At 43.4% G+C, this 22,977-nt stretch overlaps 1 protein-coding gene across 9 annotated transcripts in view; it reads left to right on the top strand.

The window, feature by feature from the left end:
* Ntrk2 (neurotrophic receptor tyrosine kinase 2) overlaps positions 1-22,977 on the top strand; it is a 392,209-nt gene that overhangs the window by 60,403 nt on the left and 308,829 nt on the right. For all 9 annotated transcript variants that reach the window (XM_052726807.1, XM_052726804.1, XM_052726802.1 and 6 more), the window contains 3 exons: positions 8,701-8,736; positions 11,491-11,588; positions 16,819-16,918. In XM_052726807.1, coding sequence (XP_052582767.1) covers positions 8,701-8,736; positions 11,491-11,588; positions 16,819-16,918 — 234 coding nt within the window. The remainder of the gene's footprint in view (positions 1-8,700; positions 8,737-11,490; positions 11,589-16,818; positions 16,919-22,977) is intronic.

Raw genomic sequence — 22,977 nt, 5'->3', positions numbered from 1 at the left:
ATTCTCCTCTTTCCTTGTCCTGCCTATACATCCTACCTGGCTACTGGCCAATCAGTGTTTTATTTATTACCCAATCAGAGCAACACATTTAACATACAGAACATCCCACAGCACTGGAATTTCCTGAGGCTTTAGCCCTCTTGTTCCCCAGGTGGGTGGAGTGATACAGAGAAGGAGGAGAGTCGCTTGGTGACCTTAGACTTGATAATGCTCCATGGCATCAATGGCCTTTGTTCCCAGATGCCTTTGTGTGTTCTTGCAAAATCTTTTTTCTGTAGTCCTCATGACAGGAGCAAACACATCTCTACTTTAACTAGCAAGATTAACTCCCTTTTCCACAAGGAGCTTCATGTTATTGGGGTTCTTCTCTGTTTCCAGGTAGCCTAGGACATGAGAGTCCCCACAGAGACTTTCCCTTTTTGGTGCCATATGGTCCAAGGGGAATACCTGAGATCCCTGAAGCTGACTCCTTGAGGAGTACAGGTTGAAACAAATGCTACTCACACCCCATGGCCATTGTCAGGCCTGGTCCCCTACGCCTGCCTCTTCTAGGGAACACAATGGCTACCCTCAGAGTGATTCTGTGGGGAACTAGTGGGTGAGAGCAATTCACAGCACTTTCTGAAGAACCTTTAGTAATTCCTTCCTTGTTCTTCCCCCTGGAACCACTTATCACCAGAAGGTGAGCTGGATGACCCAGGTACAGTTTTTAGCCGGTTTCTCTGTGAATTCTGCCTCTGAGTGCCTCACATTCACTTTGATGCCAGTTACTAAAGCCAAAAGACTGTTTTCCCATTGCCTTGCTGTAGAATCTGGGCAAGTTCGAACAACCTGTTAGCTCTCTCTGGAGGTCTGAGAAACAATGCAGAGACAGTGACTTCTTAGGACGGTGGTGGCAGCCACTCGTCTCAATAAAAGAAAGTGCTCAAACCATCGGTCAGCAGTAAGTGAAAGTCCCAACCTTTGGTTGCTTCCCCAGCTTCTCTCTGTGGATGCCTTTATCCTGGCTCTAACCAAGAAACTTTGACATCCCAGTATTTGGCAGGACTTGCTGAAGATATGTAGAAAATATAGGTGATGAGAACAAAGGAATTTCTTGACTACTTCCCTTTGGTGAAAGCCACTGATCTGAGAATAGCAAGTGGGGTAGATGGGACCTTTGAGATATGATTTGAACCTCTGACCAACTCCTGTTCCTGACGTCCCTCTCGACGGATTTCTTCAGACCTGGTGTCTGAATTTGGGATCTTAAGTTTAGTTTGTGCTCTGCCAAAAGGGTGCTTTGGCATGGAGGAGAACCTGAGTTAGGGTTTCTCATCTGACTTTATTCCCATATCTGAGCCAGAATTGACCAATTAGATAGCTTAGAGAAATTTGTTTTTTATACCAAATGTGACTTTCTCTCTATCTGCGGGGGAAGGTTTTAGTAGCTACTTAGAAGGCAGCCTCGGAGCCATGCATGTCTGAGGGTCTGGTGCTGTACCCAACAGCCAACAGGCAGGCACTTGTCCCCCTCCAGCTGGGCACTGAGCATAGAGAGCGGAGGCTCATGCTTCTCACCTCTGCTGGCGCGACTGGGGGAAAACTCTGCCCTCAAATGCTTCTGTTGCACACTGGGTCATCCCTCCCTCTTTGTTCAGAAGCTTGGGCTCAATGGGACTTGGCCACTTTACTGTGTAAGCACTCTAGGATCTACCATTTAAAGAGAACATATCGTCAACATTTATCTCTTAGAAAGGATGAGTGAGGAGGAACTCCTTGTAATGTCTGAGGTTGTTCCCTTTATGTATTCCTTTTTGGAGTGGGGCACAGACATATGTCACTGTAAGCAGAACCCACTTCATATTTTTATAACACTTTTTTTGCAGCTGTGGCAAGAGAGACTTTGCTCTCAGTATTTGGGTATCTAGCTATTGCTTTGTTTTATTGAAAAATTGTTGGGTATGATGCCCACTAGTACCTGTTGACTCCAGTAAAACTCTGCAAGGTATCGACCAGGATTTCCCAAACTTACTCTGTGTGCTAAACCCTTGGGGATCCTGCTAAACTGCAGCTATGGGTGAAGGGATACGGAAAGGGGCCCATGTCCTGCGTTGCTAGTGAGCTCCTGACACTGCTGGTTCATAGACCACCCCCTTGAGTAGTGACGATGCTTCCTAAGGGTCTATGGGAGGAGTTATTCAAACATCCCGCCAGAAAATCCCACTGATTCACCCAGAATAGCCAATTGTAATACTGATTAAAATGATGTCCTATGATTGGGTTTGCAATAAGCAGGATAAATTCCACGGATGGTCATGAAGGCTTTAGGATGGGGAGGAAAGTGGAGACATACAGACACACGTATCTCCAGCAGGGGGTTAGCTGAGGCATCTCCCCTGACTCTGGGGTATCCTATTTAGCTTACAGGCCTGACATAAAGACTCATCTCAGGTGAACTTGATCCCGCATGTGAGTGTCATTGGAATTCAATCCCACAAATAGAAAAATCTCTTTATGAGTGGCCAGATGTGCATGGAGACAGAATAGAGACTAGAAGTAACATGGGTTTCTTTCTAGGGAAGCCTTGAAACAAAAACTAATGGAAAAATAACTTACTTTTTGCCACAAGGAAGGAATTTGGACCTGTTGTGAGTAGCTTCCGACTACATAGCAAAAATTCTGGGACCACTGAAGGTCAGGTGTTCTTGAGTGTGAGCACGCCGACTGAGCGAAAGTCACCTCACCCGTCATCTCATCCACGTCATTACAAAAGAAATTTAGTAAGTTCAGCAGACTTTGCCAGAGCACTAGATGGTGACTCTCTTGTTTTCAAAGCTTGCAATTCTCTGGCCCACTCATTCAGGAAGACTGTCACAGCTCAGAATGCTCATTCACAGGCAGTGGGAGTTAGTGACTTCTGCTCCCTGATTCGGAAGCAGTTGTCTCTTATGCAAAATGCGTATCAGGGACAAACTATAGATATTGGAAGTGTTTTCCCACAGTGTCTTCCAGTGCTGTTTTGTCAAAAGATTCATGAGATGGGGTGAACTGGTACTCTCTCCACAGTGCTTAGAAGGCCCCAAAGCAGCAGATGTAGGTATGCTGTGTTTAGGCCCAGGAACACACTGAGTAAGTGTCTCTCAAAGTTAGGAAGAGTGGAATGCAAAGTCGCGCTGTTTCCTTAGGCCATAAATCAGGACCCATTTCTTGTCCTGGGGCTGAAAGTGCAGAGCTCCACATACTTTCCTGCCAAAAGAAATCAAGAATATGGTTTAGGCACAAGCGTGTGATAACCATGATAGTTAAGCTTCATCGTTACAGTTCTTTGCATCTCCAGAGTTCTAAGATTAATTGCTTACACCTTTAGAGGCTCCGGAGAGCTTTCCCCAGCCATGCTCCTACCCTCCCTCCTCCTATGGAAGACCCTGTTCTTACAGGAAAGAGGAGATTCACTGCTCTCAGCAAACTGGTGGCTGAGAAAGGAATAAGGCCCTGGCTCGTGTCCTCAGACTCTGGGCTCAGCCTCCTGAGGAGGGGCAGCCTGGCTATCAGAGACTGCTGGCCACAAGTCGGAAAACACTGCTGATCTAAAGCAAGGACTTCCCACTAGAAAAGAATACGTGTTTTGCTCTTCCTATCACAAGAGATTCTTTGGAATATTTTTAAAGATCGCAGAGTCTGCAAAATAAAATTAAAGGAAAAGACTTGTTTGAAGAGTATTTGAGGGGCTGGAGAGACAGCTCAGCAGGTAAAAGCATGTATGACTCTTGCAGAGGACCCAGGTTCAGTTCTCAGTACCCACAATGCGGCTTTCAACCATCTGTAACACCAGTTTCAGGGGATCCGACGCCCTCCACTGACCTCCACAGGCACAGTGCTGGCGTGGTGCACAGACATGAACGTAGGCAAAACGCTAAGACGTGTAACAAGTAAATAAATCTTAAAAATTAAGGGTGTTAGAGAGACAATGGCTTAGAAGAAGGAAGCTCGTGTCCTCCCGGCCCCTGCTGCAGTTTTCATCTTGGTGCAGAACACAAGATGGCTGATTTCATGCTACCTCTCTCTCCCTGGTTTCTTTTCTTACCCTCTGAGACTAAGTTTCTACTGAACGTTAGAATCTTGCAGTTTAACAAGTCGTAATAATTTATTCAGACAGATTTCCAGAAGCCCAAAGATTTACTCATGAGGTGTGGTTGATACTGGAAGCTAAAATGGATCTGAGAGTGCTGGTGTGCACACCTATAATTCTAGTGTTAGGAGATGGAGGCTGGATGATCACTGCACGTGCGAGGCCTGCATGAGTGAGACACCACCTCAACAACGCCCCCCCCCAAAAAAAACCCCTAAAAAACCCAAAGGGCAAAATGATACACAAAATGAGAGAGAGAAGGCAGGATCTTTAGGTCATATAACATGTAATGAGGGTGTTGGTAAGTGTTTCAGCTTGATAGAGTCAAGAAAGAAAAACCATGATTTGATCTTGGCCACTTGCAAGCCTCATGCCCTGAGCACCATCTTCTGGAGGCACAGGCACTTCCAGTTTATTCTGGAACTTTGATGGCATGTGTCTATGGCCTTCATACAACCAACTTACCCTTTGTAAGTTCAGGCCACTCTGGTCCTCTAATCTCTTCCTATAACTTCAGAAAGTGATCCCTCAAGTCAAAGTGAACATGCCCACAGCACCTGAGAATGCCCTTTAGGAGCCAGTACTCAGCCAGGATCTCAGCTTGTCCCTGGTCCTCAGTTTCTTTTGGCTGTGATACTGGCATCTGACCGTGGAGCTATGGGAGTGGCTGCAGAGGAAAGAAACAGCTGCTATGTACACAGAACTCTAGGGTGCAATGAGGTGCCTGGATTTCCATCTTTCCATGTTGGACCTTGAAGCACATGTGCTGTATGAATCGGGGCATTTCCCACTTGATGGGCTGGACCTGGATATGATCAAAGAAACCACAAGATGCTTCTCCAATCCCACCGCAAGGTTGTGACTTGGGTCCGATGCTCTTCATTCATCTCTCATTCATTCTCTCTTGGTGGAATTGTTTTCTCATGCTTGTCTTGCCTCATTTATCTACCAGTGCTGAGTGTCCACAGCAGTCCCCAACTTTACCATTGCAAATTGTATGTAAGAGTATAGAATGAACATTATTTAGATTTCAGTAAAAGGAACCAGTTAGAAAATAAACTTTAAAATACTTGGATATCCAGGTGTGGTGGTGCATGCCTTTAATTCCAGCACCTGTGAGTTTAAGGTCAGTCTGGCCTACCTAGCAAGTTCCAAACCAGTCAGAGATACACAGTGAGACTCTATCTCGTAAGAGGAAAAAAATATTGAATATTTTCAATATTTATCTATTGCCAGAAGTGTAAAGACAATTGTTAACTTATTTTCATGAACTTGAGTCCACGTGTACCCCATGTGCCCAGCCTGAGCCACTTCTGTGCTGTGGAATGTGACTCACTAGGTCTGGTTACATCAACCAAAGCGGTGATGTTGCTCCTGCGCCCTCTCATTGCCGGGACCATCATCTCACCCCGAGCTTTATGACTGCCAGTGGAAGAGCAGTGACAGGTCTCTTGGATCTGGAAGAAGGCAGTTGGAACAAGAATACTGTTTTCAGCAAGTTCGAATGTGGCCTGCTTGTTTTGTGGTTGATCTTGGTGGCAAGGACATGATGCAGGATCATGAGTCTGGAAAAATGCACCGTCTTCTAGGTTGTGATCTAACCTGTTTATTTATGATCCTACATGAAATCCTACTTTTTCTATATCCAAAATCTGCTTTGTTGAATTTATTTCATGTTCTTGGATCTTCCTAAGCACTTTGTGTGAGGAGTGTTTGGTGATGTTCCCACGTGTGAGATGTTTGGTGTTCCCATGTGTGAGAGTGTTTGGTGGTGCCCCATGTATGAGAGTGTTTGGTGGTGCCCCATGTGTGAGAGTGTTTGGTGTTCCCATGTGTGAAAGTGTTTGGTTGTGCCCCCTTCTGTCATGAGGTTTATCACATCTGGATGCCACTTATAGTGATGGAGGCCATTGAAATTTATGGTCCAAGTAAACATGACTCAGAATTCTACCTTTTTAAAAATGGAGCTTTAGGTATAAAATTAAATGGTATTATAATCCCACCTTGCTGTGGGACAATGCTCTTGTACATTGTAAAGATTTGTCACTCCTATTGGTTTAATAAAATGCTGATTGGCCAGTAGCCAGGCAGGAAGTGTAGGTGGGGTGACCAGATTAGGAGAATTCTGGGAAGAGGAAAAGAGAGCCGGAGTTGCCAGCCCGACGCAGAGGAAGCAAGATGAGAATGCTGAACTGAGAAAAGGTACCAAGCTATGTGGCTAAACATAGACAAGAACTATGGGTTAATTTAAGAGGAAGAGCTAGTTAGTTGTCAGCCTGAGCAATAGGCCAAACAGTTTATAATTAATATAAGCCTCTGTGTGTTTATTTGGGACTGAACGGCTGCAGGACCGCATGGGACAGAAACTTCCACCTACACCACCTCTCCCATTTGTGGGATCTATAAGGATTTGAGAACATACAAGGACATTAACTGCTCCCAGCATTCCCAAAACGAGTCCTGTATCTAGGGAGAAACTTGGGTCCTGGGTGAACTATATGCATTTGTCTGGGACCTCTCCAGCTTTGAAACTGAAAGTCCATTATCTTAGGCATGTCCCTCATTCCTGTTTATCTGGGATGGTTCATAATCCCCAGTACAAACTCTGTTTTCCTACTTACAATGGGACACTGTAGAGTTATAAACCAAATTGGTGAGTATGAAACAAGATATCTCACATTCTTTGACCCATTAATAAGAGTTTGAAATTAGAAATCTCAGACTCTTGCATCCATACAGGAATAGAATTGTTTTGTTTCCTCTGGTCTGGGGACTCTGACCCAAGACTCTTCTCCTGTGAAAGCCTGGGTAGTCTGGTCCTTGCTCTTTTCTTGTCTCACTTTGGAGTCTTGGATTGAGTGTGCTTAGGGTGGTTCTACAGCCATGCTGGATTGGCAGATGTAGGAAAAGGATGCGTAGGGCTTGGAAGAGGGTTTAGGGGCAGATTGAAAGAAGAATCACGGGCACCCAAAGTGGCGTCTAGAGGGCAGAGGCCCTAACAGACTCAGACTGTGTGTTGAGAGGACAGTGAGAAGACAGCAAAGGGTGGAGGATCTGAGAAAATAGCTGGAGGATGAGCTTGAAAGATGACTTGCTCCCTTGGAGCTGTGGAACTTTTCCCCAGCAGGGAGTCAAAAGTATCACTGTTGAGGACAGCATTTGGTGTGAGGTCTCTCCAAAGGGAAAAGGCTCGAGAGGATCAGTGGATGTCTTACAAATGACCTCAGGAGGTGCCACTCTGGGACTTCTCACTGCTCAAGTCACCAGATGACCCCAGACTGCCTTCAGGGCAGCCCACAAGCCACCCCTTTACATGGTATTGTAATTCTAAGGAGAGATATTTTGAGTGTATTTCAAAACTACTTCAAAATGATATTGGCAGTGATAAAAGTCATCAAAATGTAATTGAAATTTTCTTGAATGATTGATTGTATGTGAATTAGCACAGTGTGGTCATAGGTGGCTGCAGGAGTTGTATGCTGTGCATTTGTGGGTATTGCTGTTCACACAGACTCCAGTGACGGGTGCATAGAAAGGTGCACTGTGAGTCAAAGGCAGCATCCTTGACTTGAAGCACATAGCCACCCATTTAATTCCTCCTCTGGAAAACAGAAATACTGTAGCATACTGAAGTATGCTACAATTCTAATTTGAACACGAGGGCCATTTTCAGTCGGTTATTCATTTAGACCAGCCTTAGCTGTTATTCACTGGGGAGCTCGTGAACTGAAAACTGGCATTTCTCACTTTGTTTTGATGTTATTTTTCTGCTAGGGGCTCAAAAGTAAAATGAAAACTGAGTAAGCTTTATGGCCACAAGTTTTCCTGTTGATAGGCAGAGGCTAAAAGTGTAAGGAGGCACTGAGGGGATTAATTTTGCAATCACTTAAATGTTAGGATGAAGTTTATTTCCAAGCTCACTTTCTTACAGACCCAGGTAGCTGTGCTCACAGATATTTTGATCAAATTGGTGATTTCACAGCCATGCAAATGAGAAATCTGTTATATGTTTGTATTTATATGTGCTTGAAAATTTATTTATAATCTCATACTAGTCAATGACTTTGGTTGGGGAATATATTTTATGTTTCTGTGTTGTTAGGACAAAGAAACCCTAGATTTGTCCTTGTTCCTGGAGAAGAGGGTAGAAAAAAAAGCGTTCCCACAAGGCTGGTGACATGACCCAGATGGAAATGGTTCTGGGACATATGACCTGACAGTAACTCTCGACCATCAGAGAATAATAGAAGTGCTATGAAAATTATCATCTTTGAAATAAAAATAGCCAAACTATGGTTGACATAGCCAACTGTATAATGGAAATAGTGCAGGAGAAATGGCCAAAATGAACTAATTTTTTCCAAAGTGATTTCTCACTTTTTTGATTTTGTGGTATGGAACTGGAGGAAGGAGGAGAGAGCTTTATCTATAGGGAGGTCAGAACCCCAGCTCTTATGTACTTGTTCTTCGAGACAGTCTATCTGGCTATAAAAACTTCAGGGTATAGGTAACATTTTACTTGGTAAAGCTAAGCAGTGTTTAACTCTAAAATATATACTTACAACTCTTTAATGTCCTTTGCTTTTCAGAGACAAACCCAAATTATCCTGAAGATCTCTATGAAGGTAGCTATCATGTTTCTTCACTCTGTGTATTTTTTCAAAATGTTTGTATATAATGAAATAAATAAGCTAAAAGAAGACCTGTAAGCTGGGTTAAACACACATTTTTAAGTGCTACATGGGCCAAAATAACATCTCAAGTATCACCCAGTATTGATGGCTCTTTCCCCTCGGTACTTGCAGTGCCTGTAAATAGCACTTTCTCTCCCAGGCTCTCTTCTTGGAAGTAGTAAATCCATTCTGCTCTTACAGACATTTTGTTTCCGTAATTGAAAACTAATTACCTGTTTAAAAGCCATGATAACCAAGGGAAGGGAGGTGGATCACCTTCAGGCCATGACAGGAAACACATATGAAATTGTTTCTTGTATAATGCAGAAGGCCGCTCATGGACAGAGCTTTAAAGGGAGGGCTTCCCTGGGACAGCTCGGCCAGCCACTGGACTGTGTCGTCAGGACTCGTTGTCTCTGCTCCACACATTACCATCCACTGACCAGCCTTGCTGGGGACTGGTTTCCTCTGTGCTGTGAGCTGATGCTTCGGAGGGACTGACCCAGCCATGGTCCATCTAACCTTCCTTACTGAGAAGCAGGATTACATAGTCTTGACTTACTAGACCTATCCCTGGAGGGCAGGCTAGTTTCCCTGGGAATGCAGGGGCTTAAAAACCTAAAAAAAGTGAAGTCCTTTTAGAAATGTAGAAGAGGAGGAATCCAAAAGCTGTATGAATGGTGCTTAGCTGCTCATCCCTACTCTACTTTTTGACTAAGTGCCAAGGATGCATTGATTGATGGGTGTAAACTCTTTAGTGCAGATTCCCAGACCACCACTGTGATCACAAAGCCTCCGAATTTAGAGAAGTGACAGACTTTGTTTCAAGATTGGGACTCAAATTAAAAATGATTAAAATTAGATTAGTTAGAATGTTATATTTTTAAAAGTCCTTTGTTCTTTAACTTTTCACTTACATTCCTGTTTGGGTCTATAGCATGCCCTTCATAAACAATGATCATATTCAGTGTGTACTTTGCAAAGAAGATCTCCATTGGATGAGCTATAGACCATCGTATGCTTATTATATGTGTATTTAACTCCAGCTAATTTTAACTGGGAATCATGTTGCCTTTCTCTGTGTATGCATGCTAATCTATATTTCATCCAAGTTGTGGCTTGATTAATTCTTGTGCAGGTGATTTGAATATGTATTTTTTATTCAACATGCTAGGAGTTTAAGAAAAACATGTCTCAGATTATTCCACACAGCATGAGGTTTGAACAGTGATTTTTTTTACAGTTTAAAATTATGTTTTGAATTTTTCAGAACTTTAAAACTTTAAAAATGTCACCTTCCCAGTGGCCTCAGCTCCCACTTTGGGCATTTTGGCTAAGATGTCATGGTTTAAACTAAAGACATTTAAAATGGTCTAAATTTTGCCTGGCTACTTGGCTATACTACAAAGAAAAATTAGTAAATAAATGATGTGTGCTTATGTTTGAAATCAGTGAGTTTTAAGATATTCCAAATAAACATTGTTAAAATCTGAGTTTTGGCATTAAGAATACAACAACAAACAAAGAAAATAAGTGCTTTTTCTGTTATTTTTTTCACTCACATTCAAAGGAACATGCTGTTAATAAAAATGTAATTTGAATTGTTTGCCCTAAAGCCAGCACGATGATCCTACCAAGGGGAATTAGGCTGGGGCTGAGTTAATGAAGTGTCTTTTGCCGAATGAAAATGAGGGGCACTGTTCCTAGTTAGAGCTGAAACACAGATACTTACAAGCAACATGCCTGCAGTTGGTTTTCTAAGAATTTTCCATGATGGGTAATATTAAGAACAAATACAGCCGGGCGGTGGTGGCGCATGCCTTTAATCCCAGCACTCGGGAGGCAGAGCCAGGCAGATCTCTGTGAGTTCGAGGCCAGCCTGGACTACCAAGTGAGTCCCAGGAAAGGTACAAAGCTACACAGAGAAACCCTGTCTCAAAAAAAAAAAAAAAAAGAACAAATACTTTGATTACTCATGAAAATTAGTCACCTAGTCCATGTAAACTAAAACGGATCTAGAACATGCCAACCAACTTTGAGATTTATGGCAACAAAGACACATCTGTGTGACTAATTATTGTTGGCTTATTCATTATGGAATATTGGTGTTTCTGTGCTCCTTCTAAAAATTCCTTTGTGGACCCAAGTTCTACACTGATGCTCACACCAGGCTGCATCTTAAGCCCTTGTCTGATTCTCCAATGAGATGCTCCTGCTCAGAAATCAGTGTTTTCTTACAATCTGGGTTATTGTGTGGCTCCGACTGCTTCTTTCCATGCGGCATAAGCCTCATCATTTCACTCTCCTGCTGACATTCCTCAGCTTTAAAACTGACAGCCAGATCTGCCCTCCAAAGATTTTCATGTGAAAAATGTCCATGGTTCCTTTTCTTGGTTGTTTTAAAGATGGCATTAATAAAGGGATGCTTCCCTAGGAGCAAAGGAGAAATCTTAAAGTGGGTTTAGAACGACCAGTAGAACAGTGATGGAGGGATGGAAACTGGACACCATATTGGTTTTGTGCAGTTCCACCCTCACCACTCATTGAACCAAGCAGCCAGCCACATTCCCGCACAGCCAGGCTGTCCTGCCAGTGATTAGGACTCTCTGGATCTGTCTTGCCTTGTGCTGGGTCTCACTGTGGCCCTGTGTGTGTCAGCAGCCGATGACTTCATATTCCTCCTCTTTCTCTTGTCTCCAATTGAAGACTGGACTGCAGCAACTGACATCGGGGATACCACAAACAAGAGCAATGAAATCCCTTCCACAGATGTTGCTGGTGAAACCAATCCGGAGCATCTCTCGGTGAGTGGGGTAAATAGCTGCCTCCTGGGTTGGTTCTGACAATTCTGGATGCTCATATGCTGGAGGACTTGCCACTGTCTCCATAAGACGCAGTTATCATTCAGATGTAAGCAGGCCATCAAAGATTGGAGGGTCTACTAGAAAGACCCAGAAACAATGATATAGAGATCATGCAGCCTCTGGCATGTGCTTTTCTGGTAGTGCACCACATATTTAATTTTTCTGATTTTTTAAAAATTTTATGTGTATGGGTGCTTTGAGTGTGTAGCTGTGCACTGTGTGTGTGCAGTGCCAGAGGAGACCAGAAGAGGGCATCAGATCCTCAGGTCCTCTGGACTGGAGTTACAGAAGGTTGTTTGTGGCCATCTGGGTGTTGGGAACTAGACTCAGGTCTTCTTCCTCCATCCTCAGAACCATATGTTCATTTTATTTCTATGGCTGTGTGAATGTATACCTGCAAAAGCCAGGAGAAAATGGAGGCCAGAAGAGAGAGTAAGATTTCCCAGTGCTAAGCCACCTGATGTGGGTGCTGGGCATTGAAGGCTGGTCTTTTGAAGAGCAGCTGGTGTTCTTACCTGTGGAGCCATCTCTCAGCCCCATAGTAAACCACTTTTTAACAGTTATTACTGTTTAAATATCTGTCCTTTACAATTGGACTACTAGGAAATCATTCATAGTGAATCACAACACTTCTATTCAGGGACCACACTTTCACATCTATCTCCTTCATTTTTAAAAAATAAAATTTAGCATGTCTGCCAAACAGAAATCCAGTTTTGTTTTGTTTTGTTTTCTGGAGAATGTTATGGGAAAGAAAAATCAGTCCCATCTTTCAGACAGAGACTCTGGGGATGAAGTGGTATTGGACATGGCCTGTGCAGGGTGATGCTTATGCATGAAGATATGAGGAGAAGGGCATTCACTGGGTGTGTGAACAAGAGCTTGCAGACTGGGAAACAGGAGGCAGGTGCTTCACTGGAAGGCTCAGGCTGGTGATGAAGGTCTTGAAATAGTCCCAGGTGGTCAGCCTTATTCTGTAGAGAATTGCCATTAAAGGGTCTGTGGTTTCTAGGACTCTGTGGTGGGACCAGTTTAGAATCATGTAGAGTTTTCCTCACATACAGCATGTCCTGTGAACTCTGATTTCTTTTAACCCTGGATCCACCATCTCCCCTTCTGCTGCCTCCGCTGCTGGCTGACCCAGTTTCCGCAAAACAGGACCTGGCTGCAGTCCCTCATCAGCTACTGTTTTCCCCCATTATGGTTTGCAGACAATGTCAGGCCTTACATTTATAACCTGACTTGAAAAATTATCCAAAGAGGAATAATACTTTGTGACGTGAAAGTTCTACGAAGCTCAAAAATTTTAATTTATTTTTTATTTATTTTATGTGGATGAGTCAGTCAATCAGACTAGGTTCCTAGCAGCCATTCTAGTTGCAATGCCCTCACAATACCTTCAGCGTTCCTGTCAGCATGCCGCCACATAACTCTTCTAATCTGATGGCCTTCCTTGTGACCAGAAACTATTTATGCATCAAATGTCTAAACCATACATAATTGGAATCTAAAAAAAATCCATAAAATGGCCTTTTATCTCACAGAGGTCTCTATATGCCTCTGAGTTAGAAAATGCAGCTTTTTTGGTCATTGTTGTTGTTTTGTTTTTTCGAGACAGGGTTTCTCAGTTTAGCCTTGCCTGTCCTAGTACTCACTCTGTAGCCCAGGCTGGCCTCGAACTCACAGAGATCCACCTGCCTCTGCCTCCCGAGTGCTGGGATTAAAGGCGTGCGCCGCCACTGCCAGGAAGAAAACGCAGCTTTTAACATTGGTTATGCTCGCTGTTTTTGCCTTCCTGTGTTATAGTTTGAACATCATGAGTCAACCACACACAGCAGTTAGCATACTCACTCTGCTTAGGTGTCTTAGGTACACTACCAAGTTTTTTGAAAGGTGAAATAGGAAATCATTTGGCAAAGAACAAGAATTGAAACAATTTAGCAGGGGAGGCAAGTGGTAAGCTCTGCAACGGAGTCACTCTGGCATCACTCTTGTTATGCTAGGGTAATGCACTTGGTCCCTTAGAATAAGAGGGGGAAATGTGGTGATACTTTATTTGTGCTGAAATGTGACATTTTATTTGTATGTTAAATAAAGTTGCATGGTGTGTGTGTGTGTGTGGGTATGCATGTGCTTCAGTGTGTATGTGTAGGTGGGAGGACCACTTTCCACTGTGGTTCCAAGGTTCAAACACAGGCCATCAGGCTTGCAGGAAGCAAGTATTTTTACCCCCTGAGTCACCTTGCCGGCCCAGTAGCCATTTTTTTTTCACTGAAAAGGACATGTTCTAAAACCTCCAGCAGATGCTTAAAGTTTCAGGTAGTTTTGAAGCTTGGCAATGGCTTTTCCTATACATAGCCATAATAAAGTTTGATTTACAAATTAGGGATGGTAAGAGATTAAAAACACTAATAAGAATCTAACAATTATAACAACATAGTATCAGTTTTTTCCTTGTAGTCACTATTAAATAGAACAAGGACAACTTGAACACAAGCTCTCTGATGCCACGACAGTGTTTCTTAGGAGTAAGAAGGCTAGTGATCAACCAACACATGAGTAGTTCCTGCAGTGTGCATACGTTGGACACGTTCGAAGGAGATGGATTTGGTTAGAACAAGGTTGTCCACCACCAGTCACGAGGGAACTGCGGTCACTGAGTACATGTGGGCTGGTGAAGCTAACTCTATACCCAGAGTTTTGCTGAGATTGTCTCTGGAAGAGCAGAAAAGCGCTAAAGCGGCAGAAGGGTCCCTTATCAGAGTCTTGCATGATGCTGCCATTGCCAGTGCCCTTTCGGAGCTTTGTGACTGACTTAATGCTGTTCTTATCTGACACCAGACAGTGACACTGTGGAGGGATTAGCCTTCAATCTTTATTTCCCTGCCTTCATTGTGAATCATATACTTGGTTGTGAATAAATTACAGTTTTTAAAATAGCTGGACAGACTGGTTCAATTCCAAGCTCTGTGACCTTGGGATGTTTATTGACATTTGATGAGTTTTAGTTTTGGTAGTGTCATCATTAACACCATCTTAACTATTGTGTTATTTACTGTCCGAGCTACTGTTCTTAATTCACTGTCTGCATGAACTCATAAAGGATATACAACCACAAGGCAGAGAGCTGTCAAACATGACGATTATGAGAAGCAGAGGGGCACACCTGAATTTCACACTCACAGAGAACTCAGCTCTAAAATATCTATAGTCTGCAGTGTCAGCATATGCTATGCTGCAGTAACAAACATCCCCACATCTTAGTGGCTGAACACCACAAAGATGTCTCTCATGCTTCATTATGTGGATTGCTGGGAGTCTCCTCACCTTCGCCCTGACTGTAGGACCTAGCTGACACACAGCTGCCCTTTGGAGAGTTGATTTTCCTCACAGCGGGGTGGAAGCAGGTAGAGCAGGGTTTCTTAGCCTTGACACTGTTGGCTTTGGGGCTGAGTTATTTAGGGACTCTTTCCTGGCCATGGTAGATGGCTAGCAGACTCCTGGCTCTTATCCACTGAAAGGACCACCCCAGCTCCCCACCCCCATCAAAACCTCAAGGGGCCAAGAGTCTTTCAGTGACAGCACCATCGTTTGTTGATAAGCATGGCCTTTGACTAAGACCTCTGATTGGCAAGGATATTCTCCACCCTTCCTTAAAACCAGTCTCAACTAGTGTTGAGAATGCACCTAACCACAAGGAAGGCAAGGAGTGCATATTCCAGAGAAATAGGAGCCAAGATCAATTTGGTAAGGAGTTTTAATGATTACCTTAGAGGGAAAAGTAATACTGCTTTAAGGGATATCACACAGAGTGAATGACACTTGGAGTTTAAGATTTTTAGTGGCAGTTAGGACAGGAGTTGGTAAGCACTGTCAAAGTGCAGCATCAGTTTTTAATGAATAAAGCTTTATTAGAACATGACCTTGTAAATTTGTTTTCACATCTTCTATGGCTGCTTTCAACTTACACTGCTTAGCTGAGTTCTTGCTACACAGGCTCTGTGCCTGGCAGAGTCTAAGTTTGTTCCATCTGTTGGAGTACAACAGAAGTTTGCCAATCCCCTGAACCTTGATGAGCTGGTAATTTTTGTCACCTGACACAAACTAGAGTCACCTGGAAGACAGACCCTCAATTGAAGGACAGCCTCCATCTGATTGGCCCTGAGGGCATGTCTGTGGGGCATTTTCTTGATTGATGATTGATGTGGATTAATTGTGGGTGGAGCCATGTTGGTGGGTGGTTCTAGGACGTATAGAAAAGCAAAATGATGAAGCCATGGGGAACAAGGCAGTAAGCAGTGTTCCTCCACACGGTTCCTGCCTCAGGCTCCTGCCTGGCTTCCCTTGATGATGGACTGTAAATTGTAAGATGAAATAAACCCTTTCTTCCTGGGTTACTTTTAGTCATGTGACAGTATCAGAAAGCCAGCTAGGACACTTGGACTAAGCAAAACATAAAGGCGATACACAGTGTGTCACACTGTCACATCTTTGTTTCTACAATGTCACTATGTCCTTCAAGTACAAGATGATCACAATGTACCCAGAGGTGCAGTGGTGGCAGTGAATACTGAGTGTTTCATTGTCGTCTGTCTTAGGATTGTGACAGAATTCACACAGTCACTCTTCCTACTTGTGTAACTCACAACTTGTAATTCCATTTTAAACATAAAACGTCCTTTTCTGGCCTGTATCATCCACACAGAAAAGTCTACGGATCAGTGATGTCCATCTCCAGCTGGACATACTACAAAACACCATCCTGTTTCCAGCATGCCCTGGCTCCTACAAGCCGTGGCACTAACTTAAGAAGGGTGTTCTCCATGAACAACTTTTAAGCATGTATAAAAGTAATGAGAATAATAAAATCAAACCCACTGTATTTTTCACTAGCATCAAAATATTAATATTTTTATCACCCTTTCCTTTCCTTCCCCTTTCCTTTGCTCCTATGTCTCTAGATGGATAGATTAATAGATAGAGGTAGCCATAGATATGATTATTCATGTGGTATCATGAGGTCTGTTTATAAGTGTAACATGCTTCTTCCTTTGTAGAGTAGGCATCACAGTAGTAAATGTTCAGGAAATGTTAACTGCCATGATCTCCACTGTCATCTAAGTGCAGGGAACGGTTTTGCAAGGTCGTCACAGCCTCGTTCTCTCTCCAGGTCTATGCCGTGGTGGTGATTGCGTCTGTGGTGGGATTCTGTCTGCTGGTGATGCTGCTTCTGCTCAAGTTGGCAAGGCATTCCAAGTTTGGTATGAAAGGTAAGCAGAGCCATGCTTATTTTGCTTCTTAAGTGGACTCATTTTTGGCTCATGACTAATGCTAATTATTACTAAAGGAGGAAGTGGCTGGATCTATGATGACTGGTTTTTAAGTTGGGAGAACAGAAACAAGGGTATAATACTACAAATCAAGACAGAACAAAGTCATGATTGCTCAACACTCCCCACTTTCCTGCGAGCACAGTTGTCCCAGGAAGCATGGACTGGTTTCTCAAGTATGTACTAGCTCAGCAGTGTAGGCACGGGACAGCGCTCGAGTGTTCCTGTTGTGGTCAGGTGAGGCTCAGGGGCAGGGTGACATGTGCCATGGGCACATGTGCTCCTTTCTGTAGTTGTATTTTGAGGTTCTAAGCCTTCTGCCACCTGATTTCTTTTGCTATTGCTTTCCTGTATTTTCAGTTTGGGAAAATTAACACTGTCGGATGCAAAATAAGAATGCCACCATGGTCCAGTGGGCTTGTGCATGGACTGGTTTTTATTTAAGCGGAAAAATTCTCAGGGCTGAGAACTGTGTTGCCATGAGCAGATAATTGATAGTCTTTAGGCCAATGAATTGTGTTTGGGGGTGGGCATGGGGAGATACTTGAATAAATGCTTTTATATGAAAGTGAGGAGTTCCTGTGACGTTGAAGCATTTGCTGTGGTGTTTAAGCCTATGGATTGGCTGCTGTGAGATTATTGTATTTTGTGTGGTCTGACAGCTCGGTACTGTGAGTACCTAGGAGGGAAAACTGTAAAGAGGACTTGGTGGAGGATGGGGTCTGTGGGTGTCTTACCTGTGTGCTCAGTGGGAATGACTCTGACCCTGCTTGTCACTTGGAAAGGGATGCTTAAGCAGCAGTGTCTTGACCAGTGTACATGGGCCTAGGATGGATGATCTTTCCTGTTGTTTCCTCCCCTCATTCCTTTGGTGACCGTGATGGAGATTCTCAGTTGTCATCTATTCAGACATAAAGTAAAATGTGATAAAAACCCTTCCATCTCTTAGTCTGTGGACCTCTGATGCTTCCTTAGGAGAAAAGTCCCTTTGCTCTAGTAAGTGGTGAGACTTGGGAGAAGGAGTATACTGAGTGGCTGGAGTCATTGTAAAGTGGATTTTGAGCCTAAACAGGTGCCAGAAACTCACAGGGAATCAAGGATTACAGGGCTTCCCCCAGAGTTCTGAGGTAGTCTGGTCTGTGTGAATGAGGAAATTGGTATCCGAACAGTGTTCAGGGGCTGTTCATGCCCTGAAATTAATGCCCGAGCCGTGAGAATCATTAATCCTGGTCATGAATGTGGGTTTCCACATCTCTCCTCGTACGACAGTGTGGAGTTGCCATGAAAACCAAACAGCCTTTTCTCCCCAAGCCACCAGGCTAGACCAGCCGTGTGCTGTCCACATGCCGGGTATCCACCATGAGCATTTATGTTTCTCACCCTTACTGGTGCTTGATTTCCTAGGGGGTGTTTTGAGTGCATGTCCCCCAAACACAGCTTGCACTGGAGAGTAGCGGGCTCTCAAGGCTGAGGCTCCTTTCTTGAAGGATTTGACTCGAGGGGTTTTATCTGTGGATTCTTCTGAGAAAGAATATGTCCAGGCCTTTCTGGGAGCTCATTAAAAGTGCTGGGAATGCTGGCAGTGTAGTCTGGGAAGTCCTCCTGATGCTGTCCAGGAAGGACACACTGAAGAGAAGCACCTGTAAATGGCAACCTACTTTTCTCAGTAGCACAACAATAGGAAAAAAGGTAGATGTTCATTTCTAAGAAGGCTGCATTGCATACTGTAACCCCAGAACTGAGAGCAGACAGTATTTTAAATGGATAATTTGGGTGATTACTACCAAATGCCTGCATTTTCTGAGCACAACGTGAGGATATTGTTAATGAATTGGGAGGAAGAAGTTGCTTGTCCTTGACCAGGGCAGTCAATGACATCTTCCAGCAGTCACAACTATAGGTGTGTTTTTCTCTCTTACTCCTAAACATAAATAAAAAGTACATTGACAATGTCTCAAAGGCTTGTGTTCCTTTTGGGGGCAGCTAGGGTTTTATTTTGTTTCTGCTTTCATTGATGTATCAATCTGTGCGATGGCATGCACAAACTGACCCCGATCTGAGGTTGTTGCTTAACAAGGCAGATGCTGAGTCCATCATCTTTTGGGATCTAGAAATTAAGATGGGGCTTATGTATCAAGCTCAAACAAAACTGAACATAAAGTGGTGTTTAAAAATTAATGTGTTAATGCACTTCCAATGCTATTAGAGTGAGGATTATGCTCAAAACATACGTCCTAAAATGGGAAGACTATGCAAACATTATACTCCTGAAATAATCAGACAATATGCCAGTTGCCAGTCATGGTTTCTTAGGAGCAATAGAAGAAACTGCATAGCCTTGGTCAGAAGTGTGGACTCAGAGAGGGACCGATGGCTAATATGTAGGTGGGCTATTACACATGAAATTTATACCCTTACAAGCTTTTTGGTGAGGTTTAAACTCCAATATATTGCCTGTCTTAGGAACAAATCAAGATAGGATGGCTGCCAGCTCACCTTTAGGCATTCAGGGCTGTCTTCATTTTTCATGGCTATTAAGAAAGAACTAAATACCCGAATCTGGGGGGTGTATATAAGAATGAAGTCTTCAGCTCACAGTTTGGAAGTCTGAAAGTCCAAACAGTACACCACCACCTCTCCTGAGGTGAGGCCTCTCTCTCTTCCCTTGTCATCCAGAGGAAGGTTGAACAACAGAGAGATACCAGATCACATGTTTATTCAAGAAGTCAAAGGGCAGGGTGGACCAATCTTCCTCTTTTATCACATTTTTCTCTCATATGAACTTACACACCCTACAAAGCCAATATTAACTCCTTCCCTGGGCAGCACCCCAATGACCTAGCCCTATCTCTTAAACATTCTATGCCACCTTTCAACGCCACCACACTGACCCCTGTTCTTCTAATATAGGAACTTTGAGAGGAACATGGTTTATCTTGCATGTCAACTATCTCAATTTGTGGCACAAGCTTTCAAGTTATGAACTAATTAATGGTTTAATACTGTTGATTTGAAGAACCTGGGGTAATACAAACCAGAAACCTCTGGTAAACACACTGTTGCTGAATGCAGGGAGAGAAGGACAAGCCTTATGAGGACCCAAATATTATTTCTGATGTTGCTTCCACAGGAGATGAGCTCTACATTGTATTCAGGAACTTAAATGGGGAAATTCAACCAGAGAGCTGTGGTGCTGTCTTTGGAGATGGAGCTGAAGGATTAAGCTTCATTGGCCTGATGCTCTGTCCTCAGGGGAAGCAGATTGCTGGTAGCACAGCACACCATAGGAGGGTACTGAGCATCAGTTCTGCCTGTCTGCTCATCTTGATTTACTCAGTGCCTAGTTCAGGTGGTACTCAATAAATATTAATTGACTGAATGGTTTGAGAGAACTGCCAGCTTCACCCAATGTAAGCTGTTAATTGGTAAGAACTTAATATCTGGATGATAACTACTCACAGGTGAATGACTAAAGGGAGATTGGGTTTTTTCCTAGCTTCTGAAAGGGACAACTGTTTCTAATTTTCTCCAACTTGAGATAATTGAAGGTCATTGGCAAGAAGTCGTCTGGACAGGTCCTATCTTGGGGCTCTTGGCTTTGGAACAGTTGTCTCTAAGTTTGGAGGGTGTACTTTGCTTTTCAACTCTGTGCAGGAACATCTTCGATTGCTACCTTTGAATATGTGGCTTTGGGGCTTGTGTCTTCACTCAGACCTGAAGCTGGAAGAGCTGTCAGCTGGTGGCTCATATTTTGCTGTTAATCCAGAATTTTTTCGCTATTGCTTGTTTACTATGGTTTAACATGCTGTTGCTAATGTCTGTTAGGTTATTGGACTTGTGACAGTAACAATGTCAAGTGGTAGATTTTTTTCCTTTCCATTTTCTCTTGTTTATTTCTGTCCAGCTACTTATTTTTGTTCGATGGCTAGTTATTATTAGCACAGAGGAGTTCCAAAAAAGTTACTCCATTAGTGTTTGGCCATGTGCACTGGGTTTTTCCTATACATACTTAATATGAAACATGAAACACGTTGTGAGTCTACCTACATCTGTGACTCAATTGATATTTCTGTAAGTATAATTTGATTCTTTTTCTTCTAAGGCTGCCTCCAGTTTATTGTGATTATATTATTTTCAATAATATAGCTCTCAAAGAATTTTCAGAGCAGCTTGTTGCTAAGGAACAGCAACAGGACCATGAATGTGCAGTGAATGCATGCACTCATGTTCTGACCAAGTCTAACTTGGCTCTCCCATGGCTTCTTGGCCTCCCTGCTCTACGATGTAGAAGTGCACATAAAGGGAATGGAAGAATTCATGGCATATGGGCTGCCAGTTCTTCAGAGGGTGCTCCATGCTGGGAGTCCTGCCACAGGCAGGGCTGGAAATATCACAAGGAGCCAGCGGGCTTGGCACTCACCACATGGGTGAGGAACGGGCTTGGCTATCAGTGTGCTACTTGCACTTGCTGATGGAAACACACATGTGGTATTTCTCCCTCAGTACCTACGCATCCTTTGGACTCTAGATTGAAATATCTCAGTGCCTAAGGAATCACAGAAGAAAGAATGGGGAAAAGGTGGCCCTTCTCTCGTGGCCTCAGTGGTCAAGAGAGTTCATCTGTATGCCCCTTTCCTGCATGTATCCATTCCCGATCTCAGAGCCTCTGGGCTTCCAAGTTAAGACAGACACAAAGTGACACTGCCTGGGAGCACAGGTTCACGTGTCTCTACTCCACACTCAAGTTAGTGCTCTTGCAATGATCAAGAATGTCTTTCAGCACTAAGAATTCCACTCACTTAAAAATGTTCATAAACATAGTAGGGCTAGCGCTAACTCCACTGGCAATTCCTGCCTTTTCTGTGAGCTCAGAATGGTTCAGAAGGTCAAAGAGCTAGAGTCAACACATATTTGGATCATCTTTTAAGAGGAAAACATGTGGCCAAAGCCAGAAACACGGTCATAGAAACATCTGAAAAGACAAACTTCCTCCACATGCATCTTTCACTCTTGAAGAAACAAAATTTGCAGTGTAGATAAATCAGAACACTAACAAAAGTCTGTTTTCTAAACTTCCATGAGGCTTAGGGATATGTAAGTCAAAACCAGAAACTCCCCATCACCCTCTTCTCACACTGCTGTTTTCATTCCCAGATAGAACTGTCTTTATCTTGCAGGATGCATACATTATGTAAATGATCAAATACGGAGCTTCACTTTCATGCAGATAATCAGAACATAGCTTCTCTTTTTATTCCACAGGGAGTCATAACACCAATCTTGTTCTGCATATTTCCTGAAGTCATGATTTACCTTGTAGCCCTTTCTTCCAGCACTTGGGGAGTCACTGCACATTATTTAGTAGTACTTCCCAGCACCCTGTCACTGGGCTCTTCAAGGTTGAAACCCACTGTCCCTTACACATTCTGTGGCTTTGAGCAAGAGTCTCATCTTCTCTTGCTTCATTTCTGTAGGGGCACATGGGTTAGTAGCTGTCTTAGTCAGTGTTCTACTGCTGTGAAGAGACACCATGACCAAGAAAACACAGAAGAAAGCATTTCATTGGGGGGTTGCTTACAATTTCAGAGGTTTAGTTCAATATCATCTTGGCAGGAGCATGGCATCAGGCAGACATAGTGCTGGAGAAGTAGCTGGGAGCTACATCCTGGTCCCCAGACAGAGAGAGAGACTGGCCCTGGCTTGGGCTCTTTAAACCTCAAAGTCCACCCCTAGAGACACCCTTCCTCCAAAAAGCCACACTTCCTAAACCTTCTCAAATAGTGCCATACCCCAAAAAATAAGCATTCAAATACAGGAGCCTATGGGGGCCATTCTTATTCACACCACTACAGTAGCTTCCTATTACTCTAATGAAATACCCAAGACAATCAGCTCAAAGAAAGGTGAGGTTCTTGCTGGTTCACAGTGTTGGAGGTTTTAGACTATGATCAATTGGTCCTGTCACTTTTGGCCTATGGTGGTTTATCATAGTGGGAACA

The sequence above is a fragment of the Peromyscus californicus genome, unplaced genomic scaffold (genome assembly GCF_007827085.1).
Source record: "Peromyscus californicus insignis strain IS unplaced genomic scaffold, ASM782708v3 Scaffold_8__1_contigs__length_139910024, whole genome shotgun sequence".
In the NCBI taxonomy this organism is placed as follows: Eukaryota; Metazoa; Chordata; class Mammalia; order Rodentia; family Cricetidae; genus Peromyscus; species Peromyscus californicus.
This window is presented reverse-complemented; position numbering and strand designations above follow the sequence as displayed.